Source organism: Chiloscyllium plagiosum, chromosome 22 (assembly GCF_004010195.1).
Source record: "Chiloscyllium plagiosum isolate BGI_BamShark_2017 chromosome 22, ASM401019v2, whole genome shotgun sequence".
NCBI classification, from domain to species: Eukaryota; Metazoa; Chordata; class Chondrichthyes; order Orectolobiformes; family Hemiscylliidae; genus Chiloscyllium; species Chiloscyllium plagiosum.
The window spans coordinates 14,463,389-14,485,031 of NC_057731.1; the positions used below are offsets into that span (position 1 = coordinate 14,463,389).

The 21,643-nt window shown below is 39.4% G+C and overlaps 1 protein-coding gene across 1 annotated transcript in view; it reads left to right on the forward strand.

Annotated features, from left to right (window-relative positions):
- The window catches only part of hectd2 (HECT domain containing 2), a 102,387-nt gene that overhangs the window by 15,355 nt on the left and 65,389 nt on the right, over window positions 1-21,643 (forward strand). The window contains exons 2-3 of the mRNA XM_043712450.1: window positions 944-1,073; window positions 18,855-18,993. Of these exons, the coding sequence (XP_043568385.1) occupies window positions 944-1,073; window positions 18,855-18,993 (269 nt within the window). The remainder of the gene's footprint in view (window positions 1-943; window positions 1,074-18,854; window positions 18,994-21,643) is intronic.

The window sequence follows — 21,643 nt, forward strand, 5'->3', positions numbered from 1 at the left end:
ATGTAAATCTTCATGTCTGTCAGAGTATGTGGATGTAAATCAGTGAATATAAATGGAAGCTGATGATTATTTGTGTCATTTCATGAATAGCTCATCCAATTCCCTCCATCCTTCAAAACCTGCTGCTCAAGGTAACTATCTACTTTGGTTGCATGGTTGCACTGGCCCTGCTATCAACTCATTTAAAAAAAATTAGTTGAATCCAATTAGTTCTTAACAAATCCATGATGCCTTTCCTAATGCAATCCATTCTTGTCTAAGTGGCTGTTAATTTCTCCAGATTATTATCTTAAAAAGCTTTCTCACTGCTGTGTTAAACTGAATGTCTGGCCTAGAATTGCTTTTGATGAAGGACATAATATTTAAAGTTTCCCTAAACCTCTTGGGGCCACTCCTATATCTCAGGAGGATTGGAAGATTACAGACATTATTTCTGCAATTTTCATCCGTTAATTCCTCAGTACCTGTAAATGCATCCCATAGAATCAGGTAATTTATCAGTTTTAAATACAGCTTGACTCACTTTTTCTAAATCAATTTTTAGCTCAAAGGCATTTTCTGAATTTCTGTGAACCCTTAGTTTGGATTTTCGTTGTAATCTCACTTTCTGGCATCCATTATTTCCAATAACAGTTGTTAAAAGAAAGAGACACAGACAGCAGAACAAATGTGATACAGTATATGGTTGTGATTAGTTTAATATTATATTGCATTTTGTGCCATATTTCTTCACGTTTTATTGGAATGAACATTTTTTAGTTGCTTGTGTCTTCAGATGACCACCAGTGTATGTCCATTATAATTCATATGGGGAGTAGCTTTATTTGTAACTTGTGTTTTAACTATTTGTGAGTGTTATCAATCACTAATGATTCCCTCATTGGTAATAATTATTACAGATTTTTAAAACTATTTTTAATCAGTACATCTTGTCTTATTGCAGGGAAGTGAAAGAGGATCCAAAGTCCAATTTCCAACTTTTAGCACCTTTATCTCTACCATCAACCAGAAGCAAGAAACCATTGCTGGCATCAGTTCTCCCTCAAAACCTGTCTTGCCAAATGCCAAACGTGGTAATTGAATTCATGTTCCAGAGTAATGTTGATTTCTGTTTGTTGTGAGGATGTATTCATATATGTTTTTATCAGTTTGACATCATTTTTGCAACTATGATGGATATGTGTTTATAATTAATTCAATATTCAGAAACTTGCTGAGTGCAAGAGTCTCGTGGCTCTCAAAAGATTAGCCATAATCTAAGTGAATAGTTGATTAGGCTGACTGAGCTGAATGTCCTTGTGTATGGGAAGTCGTGAAGAATTAGAATGGGTATGACTGATTTTATCAGAGTACAGTACATTGATATCCCAGTCTATCTGAACTGCATGTATTTGACTCTATTTGTTAAGTAACGTTCTAATTACTCCAAGAATGAGATCCTAAGGATGCCTCAAAAATAGACTGGGAATTTATAATGAAGAAAGTGAGGAAGTGTACACAAATGTTAAGATTTTTACAGTACTGTTTAATTTCCTGTGGTGTCAGACATGCCCAAGTCAGCATCAAAAGCAATGCTTGTGCAAAGTCAGGTTGAAGGCCAAAGGTAGTTGGCCCAAGGAATATAAATAGTAATTCATTTCCAATTTTGATGCCACATTGTGTATATATAGATTTTTATTCAATCTTATTTATAATTAAGTAGAAAAATCTACCATAATTTATGTACTCGAAGTAAACAACTCAGAAGCATAAAGGTTTCTCTGCAAAACAGGCGAAGAAAATATGAAGTATCACATTTGACTGAGAGGAATACAGGTGTATAACGTATTTCTAGTTAAAAATCGCACAATATCAGGTTATAGTTCAACAGGTTTATTTGGAGGCTCTAGCTTTTGAAGTGCTGCTTCTTCATCAGTCAACCACCTGATGAAGAAGCAGCGCTTCGAAAGCTAGTGCCTCCAAATAAACCTATTGGACTATAAACTGATGTTGTGATTTTTAGCTTTGCTGACCCCAGCCCAACACCGGCTCCTCCAAATCATGACTTATTGCTAGGAAATCCTATATCCTTCAGTGATCTTTGGCAGCACGTCCAGTTCTTTTCCTTGCACTCAGTGAGTGAAGATGGGGTATTCACCCAAATGCATAGTCTTTTAAGAAGAAGAACTGGAGAACTAGAATATGGCTAATGTTGCACCCCTGTTTAAGAAGGGAGGGAGGCAGAAGACACAAAACTGGTTAGGCCTGGTTAGCCTGACCTCAATTATTGATAAGATTTTAGAGTCCATTATTTAGGATGAGATTGTGGAGTACGTGGAAGTGCATGGTAAAGTATGGCTGAGTCAGCACTGCTTTATCAAGGGGAGGTCATGCCTGACAAATCTATTATAATTCTTTTGAGGAGATGATGAGCAAGTTAGACAAAGAGCCAGTGGATGTGATATATTTGGATTTCGAAAAGGCCTATTACCAAAGGAGGCCGTTAAATAAGATAAGAGCCCATGGTGTTAGGGGCAAGGTACTGGCATGGTTAGAGGAGTGATTGACTGGCAAAAGACAGAGAGTGGGGACAAAGGGGTCTTTTTCAGGACAGCAGCCAATGACGTGCAGAATTCTGCAGAGGTCAGTGTTAGGATCACAACTCTTTGCATTATACATTTATGATCTGGATAAAGGAACTGAGGGCATTGTTGCTAAGAATGCAGATGACACAAAGATAGGTGGAGGGGCAGGCAATATTTAGGATGTGGAGAAGCTGCAGAAGGACTTGGACAGGATAGGAAAGTGGGCAAAGAAGTGACATGTGGAATACAGTGTGGGAAAGTATGAGGTTATGCACTTCGGTAGGGTGAACAGAGGCACAGACTATTTTCTAAATGGGTTAAAGGCTTTGGAAATCTGAAGCACAAAGGGATTTAGGAGTCCTAGTTCACGATTCTCTTAATATTAAGAGTTGAGTTGGCAGTTAGGAAGGCAAAATACTATTTTAGCATCATTTCAAGAATACAAGAACAGAGATGCAGTGCTGAGGCTGTATAAGGCTCTGGTCAGACCATATTTGGAATATTGTGAGCAGTTTTGGGCCCCATAACTAAGGAAGGATGTGTTGGCATTGGAAGGGGTGCAGAGGAGATTTACAAGAATCATGCCACGGACAAAGAGCTTGTTATATAAGGCGTGGTTGAGGACTCTGGGTTTGTACTCGATGTAGTTTACAAGGATGAGGGAGCAACTGATTGCAACTTACAGACTACTGAGAGAACTGGATATGGTGAACATGGGAGAAGATATCTCCACTAGTGGGAGAGACTAGGACCCGATCGCACAGATTCCAAGGGAAGAGACAATCCTTTAGAAGTGAGATGAGAAGGAATTTCTTCAGCTAGAGGATGGTTATTCTGTGGAACTCATTACTGCAGAAGGCTGTTAAGTGAGTCATTGAGTGTCTTTAAGCCAGAGAAAGATAAGTTTTTGATTAGTAAGATTAGTAAGGCAAGAGAGTGAGATTGAGAAACATATCGAACGCGATTGAATGAATGGTGGAGCAGACTTGTTGGGCCCAATGATCTTCTAATTCTGTTCTTGTGGCTTTATGGAGAACCTAGAGTTATAGAGTCATAGAGATGTACAGCAAGGAAACAGACCCTTTGGTCTAACTCGTCCATGCCGACCAGATATCCCAACCCAATCTAGTCCCACCTACCAGCACCTGGCCCATATCCCTCCAAATCCTTCCTATTCATATACCCATCCAAATGTCTTTTAAATGTTGCAATTGTACCAGCCTCCACCACTTCGTCTGACAGCTCATTCCATACATGTACCACCCTCTGAGTGAAAAAGTTGCCTCTTAAGTCTCTTTTATATCTTTCCCCTCTCACCCTAAACTTATGCCCTCTAGTTCTAGACTCCCCCACCCTTTGTGTAAGATTTTTATTAATTTAAAACATATTTTATTCATTGTCTATAAGTAAATACAAGTACTAAACAGTTCCATAAGGACTTTTTAGAAAATGGAGTGGAATTGTGATAGAGCTTCAATAAGATGTAGAATGATACTACATGGTGAATGGGAAGTGATCAAGTCTATCGAAGGTGTAGGTTGGTGGTGCTGAATGTTTAGTGTAATTGCGGAGTCATGAGATGGAGTGTGCTCATAATACAGAGTAATGGAAATGATGTAGATGAATGGAATGATGTAGGATGTAGATGAATCAGCAAATGCACTCATTTTTCCTGATCGCATTAGATCATTAAACTGTCTCCTACACTGCTTCCAAGACCTAGGCACAATGCTCCTGTTGCTTACCTCTTCAGCTGAATTGAAAATTGCTTTCTTGGATGGAGCAGCAGAAATTATCCTAACTTTAATAGAGAGAAGTATACTCTCCTGCTATCAGCAATAAATCCAGTGATCCTTCACTGAATCTGGGTGCTACTCTTGCATTATCCTCCTACTCCTCCAATTTCTATTTACAGATTGTCCCATTAGCTAAGATCACATCACCCTTGTGAAGCCTCAAGTCGTGAAACCTAATGATCAAAATTTATTACATCAAATCTTTCAAGCAATAGAAATGACAAGAGAATTGCAGTCGCACTCATTGTTTTCATTATTCAGTACTGCTGCTCATTTTTTGTTAGATCTTCCGATTACAGCTTGCTCACAAATGTATACAGCAGTGTCCCTCAGAGACTTGCATCGGAGCACAGTAAAACTGTAAAAAGACCAGACACACACCTGTTTTTTTATGGCATTAGCTATAGTAAATTTCAAGATCCACTCTTTGAATGTTTGTGAATGGGTAGGGTTAGTGAGGCAGGTCAATTTGGACGGACTAGATCCTAGTCCGACTGGGTGGAGTATCAAATTGGGGGCGTTTTCGGGGATTTGGGAGAAGTAGTGAGAAATTCTGGTGTGGTGGTTGAAAGTGATTGAGGGATTGGATTATCTAGTTATAATTTTAATCTGTTTCACCTGGCTAACTATCCAGATAAATAATGTGGAACTGTTCTAAGTCTCTGACCTGTAATCAGAGTCAGAGACTTAAAACAGTGTCGCAGTGCACATTTCAGCCTGGTCTCTGGCGAACCAGAGGGTTTAGTCCATTGTTTCAATTCACTTGCAGTCATAGATTCCATCCGAATGGCTATATGTCCAGGTTTAAGTTAGGAAATTTGAAATGCCCACATAGAAACTGTTTTCATTTTAATATTAGTACAATTGCATTCTGAGGCTGCAGAGGATAGATGAGGTTATCATTAAACAATTAGTTTAGTGACAGAAATAAGTAAATTTTAATCTTCAATTTTATTTGTAACTTTTAAAGTTGAGATGGGCCTTAAATTAGATGAATCTCTGAATATCCTTTAAACTATTCTGTATCAGCTGTTCTTGAAAACTAATTGAAACACAATGTACCTAAGCTTGCTTTCCTTCTTCGCATTCTGAAATCTTTCTGAAATTCAGAGTATTTTTTTGTAACACTTTGTAAGCAAGCTTTTTGAGATGCTGGAGAGGTTGATTCATTTAGCTGTCACAGTTAAGCATACTGTGTAGCTGGTGGATTAGTAAAGGGACCCAAAGTTTATTTATCTTGTATATGTTTCATGCACGTGCAAACACTGTGTATGTCCTCTCAGCTGTTTGTTGGTTGTTATTAGGAATTTAATGTACTATGACAATTCAGCATTGTTTAAAAAGAAGACCTTTCTGCTCTATCTTTGTCACACCTAGCTGGGGTATAGCACAGAAAATCATTTCACATTATTCTTGAAGTATAGCAAGTCCCAATTTGTCTGTCAGATAGTTCCATGCTAATAGAAACCACAGACAAGGTTTCTTTACTTACCACTACTGATTATAAATAAATATTTTTCAACTACAACTGAACAACGATGAACTGTCGGCATATAGCTTTACCAGTTAAAACTCTAACCTCTATCTAATACCACCCTCTCCCGCGTGCACATACACCTGTGTGTACACAAAAACATTGGTATTATGGGTGGAGCATTTAAAAAGAAACTGGGGGAAAAGGTTTAATGGCCCCAGTCCACAAGGTTTACTGAGATTACCCTTTTCCTTACCGGGATGTTCTCTTCAAATTCTCTTCTCCAGGTTCTTTTCACTGCTTTGTAAGAGACTCAGGCAATTATTACACTAACTGCAAAGTTTCTTAGTTAATGATTTAAAGGTTGCAGCATACAGCAACTTGTGAGGAAAAATAAACTGGCTTACTTCAGGCTTTAGGTATTTTACTAAAAAGAAAAACATACCATGTGCCCTTTTAGTAGTATGAAAACTTCTGCCAGTATTGTTCATATCCACAAACTGTTCGGCTACACAAGTCAATCAGATAGTTGTTGTCAGGCTGGTGGCCTCTGATCACAATTCTACAAATCAATCAATAATCTTTCTGGCTAAATCTTACTTTATATACACCCTTTGGTACTGCCTGCCTACAAAAAGCCACCCCCACTGGTTAAGCAAATTAGCAGTGTAAACACACATAAGCGTTTCAGTTTCTTTCTAAAAATAAATCGATTTCTTCTTCAATCCTTTGTTGTAAAGCATGCCTTTTTCCTAATTCAATTCGCAATTTAAAAATACAGAAAAATTAAAAGAGACGTTTTTATAAAGTTGCTAAATTGCTAACCTTCCAAACTTCTCTGCCTAAACGTTATCAATCGTTTCAGACTGTCTGCTGAAACAAAATGTTCAAGAATAATTGAAGAGGTAACAATCTCACAATTGTAATTTATTAATTCTGATAATAGATATCTATTCTCACTGCATATTAAACAATGACCAGTAAGAATATAATATAAATTATTTCCAATATTGATTAGTCTGTGCGAATCATGTGATCTCACAGTCCCCATTTCAATGTCATTCTAACAACTGATTCCACAGAACAAGAAATAGCCTATTTTTATAGTTATTATAATTTTTAACTTTTTGTTTTCCTTACATTCTATGTTTTTGACCTATAAGTTATTAATAGTGATCTTCACTATTTTGAATTTGTTGAACAGGGCATGCATCAAGTCCCCAGCCTCTGTACTCTCTCTTCTGGATATGGTCACATACAAAGTCTAGTGTTCTTTCTCTGATCAAACGAAAGTTTTCACCTTGAGCCGATTTGGAGCTTTATGGATCTGGGATTAATTTCTGGTTTACTTTCTAGCTCAGCACAATCTCTGCTCTGTTTACCAACCTGGGTCCAGGTTTTTTTGTTCCATTGTCTCCTGATATGTCTTTGAAATACAGAAATTACTCTTTTTTTTTTTAAAGCATTTTTTAAATTTTGCAGTGTCATTTTTACAACATTTACGTGAGCATAAAGATCTTGACTATCATTCTCCCTGAGTCATATACGTGATTAGCCCATGTTAAGCTTAGGATACATTAATATCATTCATCTGATCACTAAGAATTGGTCCCTGTTCTTCAGACCAGAACAATTTGTTTGCCTGAAATTGGAAAATTCCACCTCCAAATTCTGTTTTCCCTCAATTTAGTACTATGCGGGCATAATTGATCCTTTAGTTTTCAGAGGAAGATTTCTGGTGTCACAGAAATTGTGAATCTCAAATATTTCTTTAGCTCTTCGTGTGAGAGGGAAAAGAGGGTGTATTAAAAATTACATGCTGCATAAATGGACAATAAGTACATAAAACCATAGGAAAATACACAACATACTCAAGCAGAAAAGGAAAACCATAGATAAATTTTGGTTGGAAGTTTCCCCTCTTAGTGGGAATGGCAAACGAGATGACTTAACCAATTCAAAACTGATTCTTGCTGTTGAGAAAAGCATACCTGCCTTAATTCCTTGGATGATAAGTTCAGAAGCTTGCTGTTAGGTAGTGAGAAGTGTATTTCCATGTATTTTCATCTCACTCATGGCCCAACTCATCATATTAACATCACACTTCTAGTTTTCCTCTCTGCAACCAAGAATCAACAGTGCAAAAAGAAGCTACAAAAAGTGGTAAAAGCGAGCAGATACCTGGCACCTTGTCTCATCAGTATCCACTGCAGCTTATGGAATGTTTGTGCTGGCTATCTAGTTTCTTCAGGGTACCTTCATGATTAATGGACACACACCATACATCTCAGTATTAGGAAATCACCAGACTCTCAACATCATACTTGGTCTTGTCCCAACTCAGCATCAGTTCAGGCATTTCAGGCATACACTTTGGAGCTAAGCAACAGTGAGGATTTACATGCTTCTAGCAAATTGTTTAGCACTGAGGGACAGCTAGGCATCAGATGGATCTGCACAGAATTTTTACTGCTGACAAGGAGCCAGGCATCTGCTTTATCTTTGCTTACTTTCGAGAACACAAGATCTTTAGTACAACTTTTGAGGATGGCAGACCCCCCTCCCCTGATATAACTATTTTAGAGCAGAAGGACCAGTGGCACTGAGGAGCACTGAAGAATAAATGTTTCAGTCAAAGAGGACATGGCAAGTTGTGGCAACAGAAGAGCTGCAGTATTTGTCAGTAGCCGATTCAGCAAACGGAATGGATTGTGTTTGGAGGTAATAGTGATGTGTGAAAGTAAAAAGGGATGAGAGTTTTAGTGGGGTGAAGGTGGATTCCAATCAGTCAAGGGGCAGTGTCACACTCAAAGGGCTGGTCCACTTACAGTTCAGGGCGACAGTCCATGAGGTGCTCGGTCCTACGTGGTCTAGGAATCTGTACTGTTACAGTCTGTTACTGTTAGTCACAGTGAAGTGTTAGAATTCTGGGGATTAGAAAAGGCTGTTCAGGATGGCTGTGAGAGATCAGTCTTGGGGGGTAGGGTCATATACAGGAGTTGGATCGCTAATAATCCGGGGCTTATTGAAGTAGTCTGTTACATCCTGGGGAAAGCAAGCAGGCGACATATGGGATGGACTTCATTGTATCAGTTTATGGAGAGAATGGTCACTGTGATGGGGGCAATTACGGATAGTAAGGTAGGACTTTGTAGTGAATAGAATGGGACTAGAAGCTCTCAAAGAAGGGCTCAAGCAGGTCACTGTTACTCTCGCATCTCCCCTTGTACTGTTGCAGACTTTGAGATCATGAGCAGGAGGAACTATGGTGGCAGCACATTTGGATTGTCCTGAGGAAAAGCTTCCAGGAGATCTAAGTCTTCCTGTTTGGAAGTGGCACCTCAAGTGAGATTGATATTCCTTATCCTCCTTTCATCTCTTCATGGTCCACACCCATGGCTAAATTGATGGCATCTGAGTGTGTATCTGGTGGCCATTAAATGTTAATGGACCTCTTTTCCAGTATAGTCACCACCATTGTCATGGAGGTAGCCAATCACATGCTAGAGACAACACAGTAATGAAAATGTTGGTAGACTTGTCCATCTTTCATTCTATCTTACCAAAAGTCTTTGGAACACCTGCCTGATGTTTTTGCGCATGTCGTTGCAGATTGACCAAGTCTTTGATGACAAAATACATGAACTCATTTTCTGCCTGGGCTAAGCAGATGTGTGGTCCCCATAGCCCCATGTACCAGAGATCTCGACATTTCTACCATGACCACCTGCAGACATATGTCAGTAACATGCAGACCAGATTGGGCATACAAATCTAATCTAGATACAGTACCCACTGAAGTGGAAAGTGTCTGAGTTGGTAGAGGGTGCAAGTGAAAGTTTTACCACTGCACCTTCTGAAGGTTGAATGGGCTTCCTCGTTAGAGCTGGATGGTGAAGCTGTGTCTGGTACAGATCTCTTTAGTGTGAAGGTTTGCTGCATGCTGCTAATGCCTACGTAAGAGAAGAGAAGTGCAATTATATGAAGAAGATGAATAAAAGGTTGTGCAAGTTATAGATGAGTTGGTTCTGATGGTAATGGGGACAGCAGCACAACACAGTGGAACTTACTGAGTTGATTGGTCGTTGCTGTCCTATCAGCATAAGTGTTTTATCTTTCCTAGCTTGTATGACTAAGCTCCCAATGCACTGGCCTATCTTGGCCCTGTCAGCCTGGATATGGACCAGTGTTAGTTGCAATGAGACACAGGGAAGGATTGAGTTTGATGGAAGTGATTGTGTGAGTAGTTACTGATCATGCCTGAGCAGGAGAAGAATGAGGTACTCCCAGTGACTGAGCAGGAAAGACAGAGGGAAGGAAAGGTTACTAGTTGTAGAGTCTGTGATGACTCTGAGCCCTTGAGAGGACATAATGCATGCAATGTTGTGGGCTGTGGTCCTTCACTCTTAGCGAGATGCAGTGATAGAATTAAGAGAGTGATGGTTCTGTAAGTGTGAGGTAGCAGGGAGAAGACAGTGCTACCAATCCATGTGGAGCGCAGATGTTTGTAGCACTTGCTGTCCATTTTGATGGTAAAGGTAGCACTGACCTGTGGAGCTATCTCCCCATCCCAGGCTGGCTAACGTGGGTGCAGTGACCTCTTATTGCAGTCAGCTGGGAAAATGGCTAACACCATCTGCCAATGCCTTTTTGAGAGCATTGCATCGGCAGTGTACAGCTTCGGCTATCATTGGAAAAGTTAATGGGTTTTACTACTGATGGTGCTCCAGTCATGATTGGATTTCAGAAGGGATTAGTTGCTCCTTTCAAGAAAGAGATGTGTCACTTCACTTGATCCAAGCTGATTGTATGCCGTTGCTTCAGTCATCAAGAAAATAATGTGGTGCCTGTGGCTTGATCAATGTGATGTTGAAAGTAGTAACAAGCATTAACTGTTTAAAGAGTTACTGAAAGATCTTGAATCATGATATGACTATTTAGCTTACTCTTGTGAACTGAGATGGCGTAGGCAGGGAATATGCCGATGTCGTTTTGCGAACTGAAGAAAGGACTGAACATTTTCATGGAAGAAAGGGAGGGTGGGGGGAACTGTGGCTGAGCTGAGTGAGCACAAGTGGCTGTGTAACTTGGTATTCATGGTTGACATGGTACCATACCTATTTCAGCTCAATGTCAAGTTGCAAAAGTCTAAGCAACTTTTTGCTATCATTTGAAGTCAAATTAAAGCTGAGGCAAATGCAGCTGAAAAAGTGCACCTTCCTACCTTTTCCAGGATCAACAATCTACAACAACAGAGGAACATGCCAAGGAGTGCGCACATTTACTTCAGAAACTTTGTGCACAGATTCAAGACCTGAAAGTGAAAGAATTGGAATTAAATATTTTTGCCACACTGTTCAATAGTGAAGCTGCCTGAATCTTCAATTTGAAGGCAGAGAACTGAAAAGTAACAGTGCTCGAAAGGCTAAATCCAACAACCTGGAATCCTGCAGACTCTGTGTAGCTGCTGCTGACTATCCCAATTTGAGTGAACATGCACTGAGAGTTGCATCATGTTTGGTCTAACAGGGAAGGCAGATGAACTCAGGGCATGGTTAGGAACATGGGACAACAACCTGGAATCCTGCAGACTCTGTGTAGCTGCTGCTGACTATCCCAATTTGAGTGAACATGCACTGAGAGTTGCATCACTGTTTGGTCTAACAGGGTAGGCAGATGAACTCAGGGCATGGTTAGGAACATGGGACTTGGATATCATAGCAATTACAGAAACATGGCTCAGGATGGACAGAACTGGCAGCTTAATGTTCCAGGATACAAATGCTACAGGAAGAATAGAAAAGGAGACAAGATAGGAGGGGGAGTAGCGTTTTGATGAGGGATAGCAATACAGCTGCACTGGTGGGAGGAGGTGATATTCCCAGAAATACATCCAGGGAAGTTATTTGGGTGGAACAGAGAAATAAGAAAGGGATAATCACCTTATTGGGATTGTATTATAGACCCCCTAATAGTCAGAGGGAAATTGAGAAACAAATTTGTAAGGAGATCTCAGCTATCTGTAAGAATAATAGGGCGGTTATGGTAGGGGATTTTAACTTTCCAAACATAGACTGGGACTGCTATAAAATTAAGGGTTTAGATGCAGAGGAATTTGTTAAGTGTGCACAAGAAAATTTTCTGACTCAGTATGTGGATGTAACTACTAGAGAAGATGCAAAACCCTTGGGAAATAAGGTTGGGGAGGTGACTGAGGTGTCAGTGGAGGGGCACTTTGGGGGCCAGCGACCATAATTCTATTAGATTTAAAACTGTGATGCAAAAGGATAGACCAGATCTAAAAGTTGAAGTTCTAAATTGGAGAAAGGCCAATTTTGACGGTATTAAGCAAGAACTTTCAAAAGCTGATTGGGACCAGCTTTTTGCAGTTAAAGGGACGGCTGGAAAATGGGAAGCCTTCAGAAATGAGATAACGAGAGTCCAGAGACAGTATATTCCTGTTAGGGTGAAAGAAAAGGCTGGTAGGTACAGAGAATGCTGCATGACTAAGAAATTGAGGTTATGGTTCAGAAAAAGAAAGAAGCATATGTCAGGTATAGACAGGATAGACCGAGTGATTCCTTAGAAAAGTATAAAGGCAGTAGGAGTTTACTTAAGAGGGAAATTAGGAGGGCAGAAAGGGGACATTAGATAGTTTTGGCAAATAGAATTAAGGAGAATCCAAAGGGTTTTTACAAATACATAAAGGGTAATTAGGGAGAGAATAGGGCCCCTCAAAGATGAGCAAGGCGGCCTTTGTGTTGAGTCACAGAAAATGGGGGAGATGCTAAACAAGTATTTTGCATCAGTATTTACTGTGGAAAAGGACGTGGAAGGTATAGAATGTAGGGAAATAGATGGTGACATCTTGAAAAATGTCCATATTACAGAGGAGGAAGTGCTGGATGTCTTGAAAAGCATAAAGTGGATAAATCCCCAGGACCTGATCAGGCGTACCTTAGAACTCTGTGGGAAGCTAGGGAAGTGATTGCTGAGCCTCTTGCTGAGATATTTGTGCCATTGATGGTCACAGGTGAGGTGCCGGAAGACTGGAGGTTGACTAACGTGGTGCCACTGTTTATGAAAGTTGGTAAGGACAAATCAGGGAACTATAGACAGTGAGCCTGACTTCAGTGATGGGCAAGTTGTTGGAGGGAATCCTGAGGGACAGGATGTACATGTATTTGGAAAGGCAAGGACTGATTAGGGATAGTCAACATGGCTTTGTGTGTGGGAAATCACATCTCACAAACTTGATTGAGTTTTTTGAAGAAGTAACAGAGGATTGATGAGGGCAGAGCGATAGATGTGACCTATATGGACGTCAGTAAGGTATTCGACAAGGTTCCCCATGGGAGACTGATTAGGAAGATTAGATCTCATGGAATACAGGGAGAACTAGCCATTTGGATATAGAACTGGCTCAAAGATAGAAGACAGAGGGTGGTGGTGGAGGGTTGTTTTTCAGACTGGAGGCCTGTGACCAGTGGAGTGCCATAAGGATCAGTGCTGGGTCCACTACTTTTTGTCATTTATATCAATGATTTGGATGTGAGCATAAGAGCTATAGTTAGTAAGTTTGCAGATGACCTGAAAATTGGAGGTGTAGTGGACAGCGAAGAAGATTACATCAGATTACAACGGAATCTCGATCAGGTGGGACAATGGGCTGAGAAGTCGCAGATCGAGTTTAATTCAGATAAATGTGAGGTGCTGCATTTTGGGAAAGCAAATTTTAGCAGGACTTGTATACTGAATGGTGAGGTCCTAGGGAGTGTTGCTGAACAAAGAGACCTTGGAGTGCAGGTTCATAAGCTCCTTGAAAGTGGAGTCGCACATAGATAGGATAGTGAAGAAGGTGTTTGGTGTGCTTTCATTTATTGGTCTGAGTATTGAGTACAGGAGTTGGGAGGTCATGTTACGTCTGTATAGGACATTAGTTAGACCACTGTTGGAATATGCGTGCAATTCTGGTCTCTTTCCTATTGGAAAGATGTTGTGAAACTTGAAAGGGTTCAGAAACATTTTACAAGGATGGTGCCAGGGTTGGAGGAGGGCTATAGAGAGATGCTGAACAGGCTGGGGCTGTTTTCCGTGGAGTGTTGGAGGCTGAGGTGTGACCTTATAGAGGTTTACAAAATTATGAGAAGCATGGATAGGATAAATAGACAAAGTCTTTTTTTTCACTGGGGTGGGGGAGTCCAGAATGAGGGGGCATAGGTTTAGGGTGAGAGGGAAAATATATAAAAGAGATTTAAGGCACAACGTTTTCATGCAGAGGGTGGTACATGTATGGAATGAGCTGCCAGAGCAAGTGGTGGAGGCTGATACAATTGCAACATTTAAAAAGGCATTTGGATTAGTATGTGAATAGGAAGGGTTTGGAGGGATATGGGCCAGGTGCTGGCAGGTGGGACTAGATTGGGTCCGGATATCTGATTGGCATGGACAGGTTGGACCAAAGGGTCTGTTTCCTTGTTGTACATCTCTATGGTAAAGGAAGACTTAGTTGGGCAAAACAACTTCAGCCCTCATACTTTAACAGTAGGAGATGTTGGATATTTCGGTTTTCTCTCTCAATAAAATAAAACCACTCTGTCTTTGTCTTTTTCTTTGTGTGCGATTCTTGATTAATTTCATCCAAGTGTGACTAGTTCCCAATAGAAGAAAGGGTTCCCAATCCTTGCTTTTTTTCATTAAAAACAGAACACATTGCACCCACCTTTCCTCTTTGATTTGCATCAGCCAGTTTTGTGGTCATTCTATGATAGATCTTTGGATAAAGACCTTTGCTGGTGGTTCTCCTCCGGTGTCCCCTACGCCTTTGGCTGCTGCCCTCTTCAGGCCTCTGCAGCTGCTTCATTGGCATTGGTTCTCAGGAGTTCCCACTTCTCTGCTGTGCTGCCATCTCCACTCTGTCATAGCCATTTGCTCCAGGACCTTGGCAGAGGGGCTACTGGGCTGGATTTGACCTGTGGGCTGGAGGTTCCCCTGATGTAGAGAATGTAAGATAACCTCAAAAGAAGAGAAAAAGAAACTCTTGAACAAGGATATTAGTGAGATGGACAAATGAAAATAAAGAGAGACCTCCAGAAGGGAAGGTTTGAGATAAAAGATCAAGCTTTAAGCTGGGCAAGCAGAATGACAGTTCCCAGAAGAGAGTCAGAGTTTTATTTGTGCATTAGCAATGTAATAGCTGATTTAAGAAAATTATTTTTAAATCTGCATAAATTATTTACTTACAAACTGAGAAAAACTGCATGTCTTACACACAGACTTCCCTCCCTTCTCCCGTGCACTCCCTCCACCCTCCAACCCCTCTCCCCCCCCCCCGTTGCTAAGGACAGGTTTGCAACAAAGGTATTCCCATCAATATGGTTGGTTTTATTATTTGTAGCATCCTCAGTTATATTTCAAAGATGAATGCAGTGTAAATGCAGATTACTTGTTTTCAGCTGTCAATGAGGGCTGTTAATAATTCTTCAGATCTTGTATATTCTGTTATTCTATAACCTCCTTAATGCACCATCTTCACTTTTTATGATTGCAAATGATTGATGGAAAGTTATTTCATGGTATAGGACAATGTCTTTTTTTTTGGTGTGGTGGGGGGCAGGGATGGGGGAATGCTTGTATGAAGCACACATTTCTACATTCTATAAACATTCCACATGAGCAGCATCCTCTGTCAGCTCATTTCAGTGTTAGTGCAAGTTCAAAAGTATGATTATGCATAAGATGCTCAGGACCACTCTAACCTAACACTCTGCTAGCTTTTGTGGAAACATAAATGTTAAAGGAGACCTTTGTCATGTTTAGATTGCTAAAACAAGCCTTTCTGTATTTTTAGATGAAGCTGCAGAGACACATTATGCAGATTATTAAAGCCTATAATTGAATTACATTTCAATTTAAATTCATAGAATGTGCAGTGTTGCTTACAAATGGCAGTAAAAAGATTAAATTAAATTAGTGCCTAATTTCATCATTCACAAGCTTGAACTATTTCCTCAACATGTTTTATTTCAAGCAAATATATTTTGAATACATTTGTGTTGGTTGCCAAGTAACATAGGTTTTTCCAAGAGATTAATGCAATTGTTGATTTCATACTACACTTTTATTTTCCATGGACCCCATGTGTCACATTATAAATACATTTAGAAAAGAATTTGGGTTCCAAACCTGTCCTTAGCAACTGAACTACAGAAACTCTGTGACTCTGTTACCACAGCAACAAGAATTTCAGAATGTTAAAAGCCAGCTCCAGTGAAAGAACAGGACATATTGATTCTTGTTATAATTACATTTTGCCAAGCAACATATGATTGTAATATTTCAAGAATATGCTGCAAAATTGAGGTGACTGAGTTTAATCGTTTGTAAACCCAAATTGCAATTTTAAATAATAATCAGATTAATTTTCAATTCACACAAAAATATGTGGACCAAAGATATTTTCCTTGCAAATAGTCACTTAGATATATTTAAAATGTTCCAAATTTCACAGAATCTATCATGTGTGGTTTATTTAAACATTGTTTTTGTATTATCACAATTTTATTGGTTCTCTGACTTAAAAGTTTGGTTCCTTTTTTCCTCAAATGCCTGAGTTTAATTTACTAACAACAAAATAGATACTGTTAGTCATCATCCAGTTTTCCTTTACCAGGTGAATCATTCCCATCCAAGATTTTTGTGCATTACTTAGCATAATATATCTGTTGCAAAATTTAAATTTCTATCAATATCAAATCCTGACATTGCATATTTTTATAGATTCTTAAGTCTTTGCTTATTTCTACAATGTTTTTAAACATACTATGAATTTATTTATCTATACCAGTTTCTAAACTGTGTCAAATCAATTTTACATGTGAGAATGTGCCACAGTATCAAATATTTCAGACTATTAAGGGCTAAAGCCATATCATATGATGCACTTCCTTCATTGTCATCAAGAAAGTTGCCACTCAGGTGGATAGGGCTTGTAAGAAGGCCTATGGTGTATTAGCGTTCATTAGCAGAGGGGTGACTTGATAGAGGTTTATGAGATGATCAGAGGAATAGATTGAGTCGACAGTCAGAAACTTTTTCTTCGGGTGCAACAGAGTGTTACAATTGGACATAAATTTAAGGTGAAGGGTGGAAGGTATAGGGGAGATGTCAGGGGTGGGTTCTTTACCCAGAGAGTGGTGGGGGCATGGTATGCGCTGCCTGTGGGAGTGGTAGAGTCAGAATCTTTGGTGAGCTTTAAGGGGCAATTGGATAGGTACATGGATGGGTGCTTAAGCTAGGACAAATGTTCGGCACAACGTCGTGGGCCGAAGGGCCTGTTCTGTGCTGTATTGTTCTATGTTCTATGTTCTAAGAATTAAGACATCATGATGCCACAAAGTATAATTATCAACAGGAAAAAGTCCAGAAGGATCAGATGGCATTGGGAGAGATAATGGTTCCCAACATGCCCATTATAAATATGGTATATTAAGTACAACAAAGGTGAGTTGGTTTCCTGCTGCTATTTAATGTACTCTGAGCTACTCAATTTAAGATAGTCTTAGTGTTGATAAAATTCAGTCTTTGTTACCATTTCTTAATTATTAATGAACACTTCGCTGAAAAAGGTAACAATAGTCCAAGCAATTTAAAAATGTTGACTATACCATCTAAAGTATTCCAGTTTTTTAGAAGATGGGAGAATGGCCCTCTTATGCATTTATGTGCACCCTTAGCACTTTTTGTGTATTCTTGTGCATGAACACCTTCGTGGTAATGAAACACAAAGCAATTTGAAAGGATATGTAAACTTCACTATTTGATATTCTCATCAAGTTCATTCCTCCAAAACATAGATGATTTCTGAAAGTGTTTCTTTCCTTCATTGTACTCTGTTACAGGAAATTTACATGTAATAGATATTACTTTGTGCTGGATTTGATTAAGTACTAGTACACTAGTGGTCAATCTTTAATGCCTGTTCTATTTTGGATTTAATTTCAAGTCATTTCATATCCCGTAGTTTAAATACAATCCTGTTGCATTTTGCATTGACTTCAAATGTTTCTGATTCATTTCTTGTATAACAACAATTTCTAGTAAAAATGAGCTTGTGTTTGAACATTTACCCTACTCTAAGTTTGCTCATTTGGAATTAAAACAGAATATTCTGGAAAAGCTTAAAGTCAGACAGCAATTGTGAAACAAGAAACATTTATGTTTCAGGTTCATGACTTTTCATCACAACAGATTTCATTTTTAAGGTTGATCAATATGTTTTCATATGTGCAACTGCATCATATGTTCTATAATTTTGATCCATATATTATTCTGACAGTATATAATACTTTGTTCAATTGCCAATTAAATTGCAGTGGGGGAGTGGTTCTCACAAACTGAAAACATGAGTGCTGAAGTTAATTTTGAGATCATTATTAATGTTACGAATGCCTGAATAGACTTGAAAGTTTTACATACGTAGAATACTGATAATCATGGCTAAGCAACGAGAAGCTCCAAACTATTAAGATATGGAGTGAAGAGATGTGGAAGTAACCGAGTGATTTCCACATCACCGTGTTGTTGTTGTGAAAGGATCCTGAATGGAGTTTGGATGGTTCCATGAAGGAAGAACAAGCAAACCACTGGTTTCTTTTGTGAAACTTCCAAGTAACCAATGACAGTAATGATGGACAATGACTGGGATCACATTGCTTGTCAACCCTACAAGCTGGCATAGTACATGACCTGGGAGAAGTAACAAAAATAGGAAGGTAATAAAGAAAGGGAAATTAAGAAATGTTGCCTCATTCTGGATTTAAAAGAGGGCAATAAATTGTTTCAAGTAGCAAATTCAGTAAATATTGGCTTATGAGACAAAAAGTTCCTTTAAGCTGAAATGATGTTATTATTTTCTTGCAGTAAAACATGTAGGAGAATTTAGATACATTATAAAGTATTTAAGACCAATTATTACATGGTGAATTAGTTGTGACATGACATTCTTTCCTCCTCTTACAGTGCGAGATCTACCACCCATTAATCCAGTTGTACGTCAAAAACAACACATCTCAATCGAGATTTTGCCCCCTGAAATGAAAGCTCCCATCCCTCCTGAACCTGCACTTCCTATTCATACCAAAACGGTGAAGGAATTTCAGTAAGTACTTAGAACTGACAGAGTTAAATGTGACCATTACTGTCAAAAGTACTAATAAGTTACTTATTGAGTTCACAATAGTATCAAAACAGTAAATATGTGCTTAAACTGCATTTTATTCGAAAAGGAATTTGATTACTGAAGTTTGATTGTAGATATAACTTTTTTTTTCCCAGGAAATCTAGGAAAGAATCATTGACCAGGTCACCGCACATTCCCTGCCCTCTAACGTTTGTTGGTATTGTGCTTGTGAGCCCTTGTAGTCCTGTTTATTTCACCATTTTTTGAGCAGCTGATATATTCAAGTCATGAGAGATCCCAATATGTTCTAAACATTGACACCAAAATGAGAAATCTTCTGAATATTTTAAAATTACTCTTGACCTGCTGATTTTGTTGGTAAAAATTGCATTTACTGTTCAACACAGAGTTGATATTAGGTTAGCTTCTTAAACTACCGCACCTGGTTGTTAGTTGCAAATAAGTGGCCTGCATAGAGCCATAAAGCATGTAAACAGATCCTACGGTCCAGCTCGTCCATGTTCACTAGTTATCCTAAATTGAGGTAGTCCCATTTGCCTGCATTTGACCCATATGTCTCTAAACCCTTCCTATTCATTGCAAGGAGATGCATAGGAGAGCAATTAAGAATCAACATGTTGGTGTGGAATAGAATCACATATAGAATGAATGGGTAAGGAACGTAAGTAATTATTGCTAAAGGACAGTGCTGAACTAGTTAGATTTTTATGATAACTTAATGAAAATGATCACTGTCAGACTTGTAGTTTCATTTGTGACAGTGACCCTTTAACTCAAATTGAAGTGTTCAATTTGACTTTAATTTAATTCTAATATTAGCCTAGACTTTAAGAATACTAGTCTAACAACATAACCACTGCACTCTCAGCATCACATAAATTAATGGTCCATATAATACATGTTTTGCCCCCACCTTCAGTATCAGGTGAAACATTTTGCTGTTGTTTAATGTGAACAGGAAGAAAATCTTTACCCCATTTTGGATCTCCATATTGAATGCATTCCTGAAGCCAGATAGGTCCAAGTTAGTTATCTCCAACATAAGTAATCAAGTGGTGTTCTGTACCCGCAGCTATAGGTTTAAGCAATGCATGTCTTCACATAATAATTCAATACATATTGAAGACTGGATTTTGCCAGTCCCCTCTCTGGATGAACCAGTAGGAGGAAAGGCTTGTAAAATAGCAAGAGTAATCAGAGGTGGTCAACCTATTTTCCATCTACCATCCAATCATTTCATTAAACTGGAGGGTGGTCCTCCCACCCAGAGGTTAATTACATGGCTGAAGTGGCCAATTAAGGGCCCCTTCCCATTGATGCTAGCACTTTGCCAGCAGTGCATGGGGCCTTCTTTCATGGAGTGACTGCCTGTTGGACTCTGATGGTCTCCTTGCGGCCTTGGGGGAGCTGCTGGGGAACTTTCTAATTGGGCACTATGTGGTCCACAGCTCTTTGCAGCTGTGACATCTTCCCTCACCCCTCCCCATTTGCCAGGGACTGCCTGACTGCCCCAGACCCTAGCTGGCTGGTTGAGAAGACAATGTCATTCCAGCATTCTCTTTTTACAGTATCCACTGCTCCAAGTGGTGCTGATGAGACTGATTGGTTGACAGCTCCTGGAACCAGATGGAAGTCCTTGAAAGGGGCTGGGAGTCCTAAAAGCTAATCTGTTGCCTGACTGTCGTAAAATCTGGCCACGGGTCTCCCAAAGCAGCTGAAGTGATATCTCTCCTGAATTTCCAGCCCATGATTTGGCCTCTCGTTGCAAGAACAAAATTTAATCTTCAGTATATCTGCTTTAAAGGCTTATAAATCCAGAAATAGAGCTCTGGTACTTTCACTGGGGCAAATATCATTTTGGGTCCAAAGTGCTGCCCATTACATATTGTGTACACCTTTTTGCAGTTTGTGCCTAATGCCATTTTGGTGAAGTTAGCACGCTGGGAGCACTCTGCTTTGAGTTTGCAGAATAGGCAGCATTGATGTCAGACAGCATTTAACCTGATTTAATTGCAGTGATTCCATTTACAACTTATATACCCCAGCTAATTTCCTCTGCCAAATCACACAACTGAGTATGCGTTCAACAGAAAGAAGACCCGACTGCCGCACAAGAATATGTTTGCCCCTTGACCATTCAGTGCTTGGAATTGTTACACATTCCCTGTCTCTCCCTCATGCTATAAAGCAAATAATATCACAGTTATCTGACATTCTATATGTTAGCAGTGACCATCCAATGCGCTGAAAGACAAAGCAAACCATAGAGGTTCTCAGCCCCAAATTTAACATTAAGTACTTAAACTAAGAACCATGAGATGCATGTGTGACCCTGTGCGTAAAGTGATCAAGCAGAAGCACTCTGAGCTCCAAAGTGAAATTCTGTAAGGGCAGATGTGATATGGAGTTAGTTCAAAAGTAGTAATAATAATGTGGAGAGACCTGATGTTTGTTGACGCCAACTAGATGGAGAACAGTGGACATGGAACATGCAGCTACATTGTTGTGAAGACAGAGTTTTTTGAAGGCCCAGAAAAGCAAACAATGAACTGCTGCAACCAGGTAACCATTCTGACTTTCCAGTCGGGAATTTTCACCATTCAGTTTG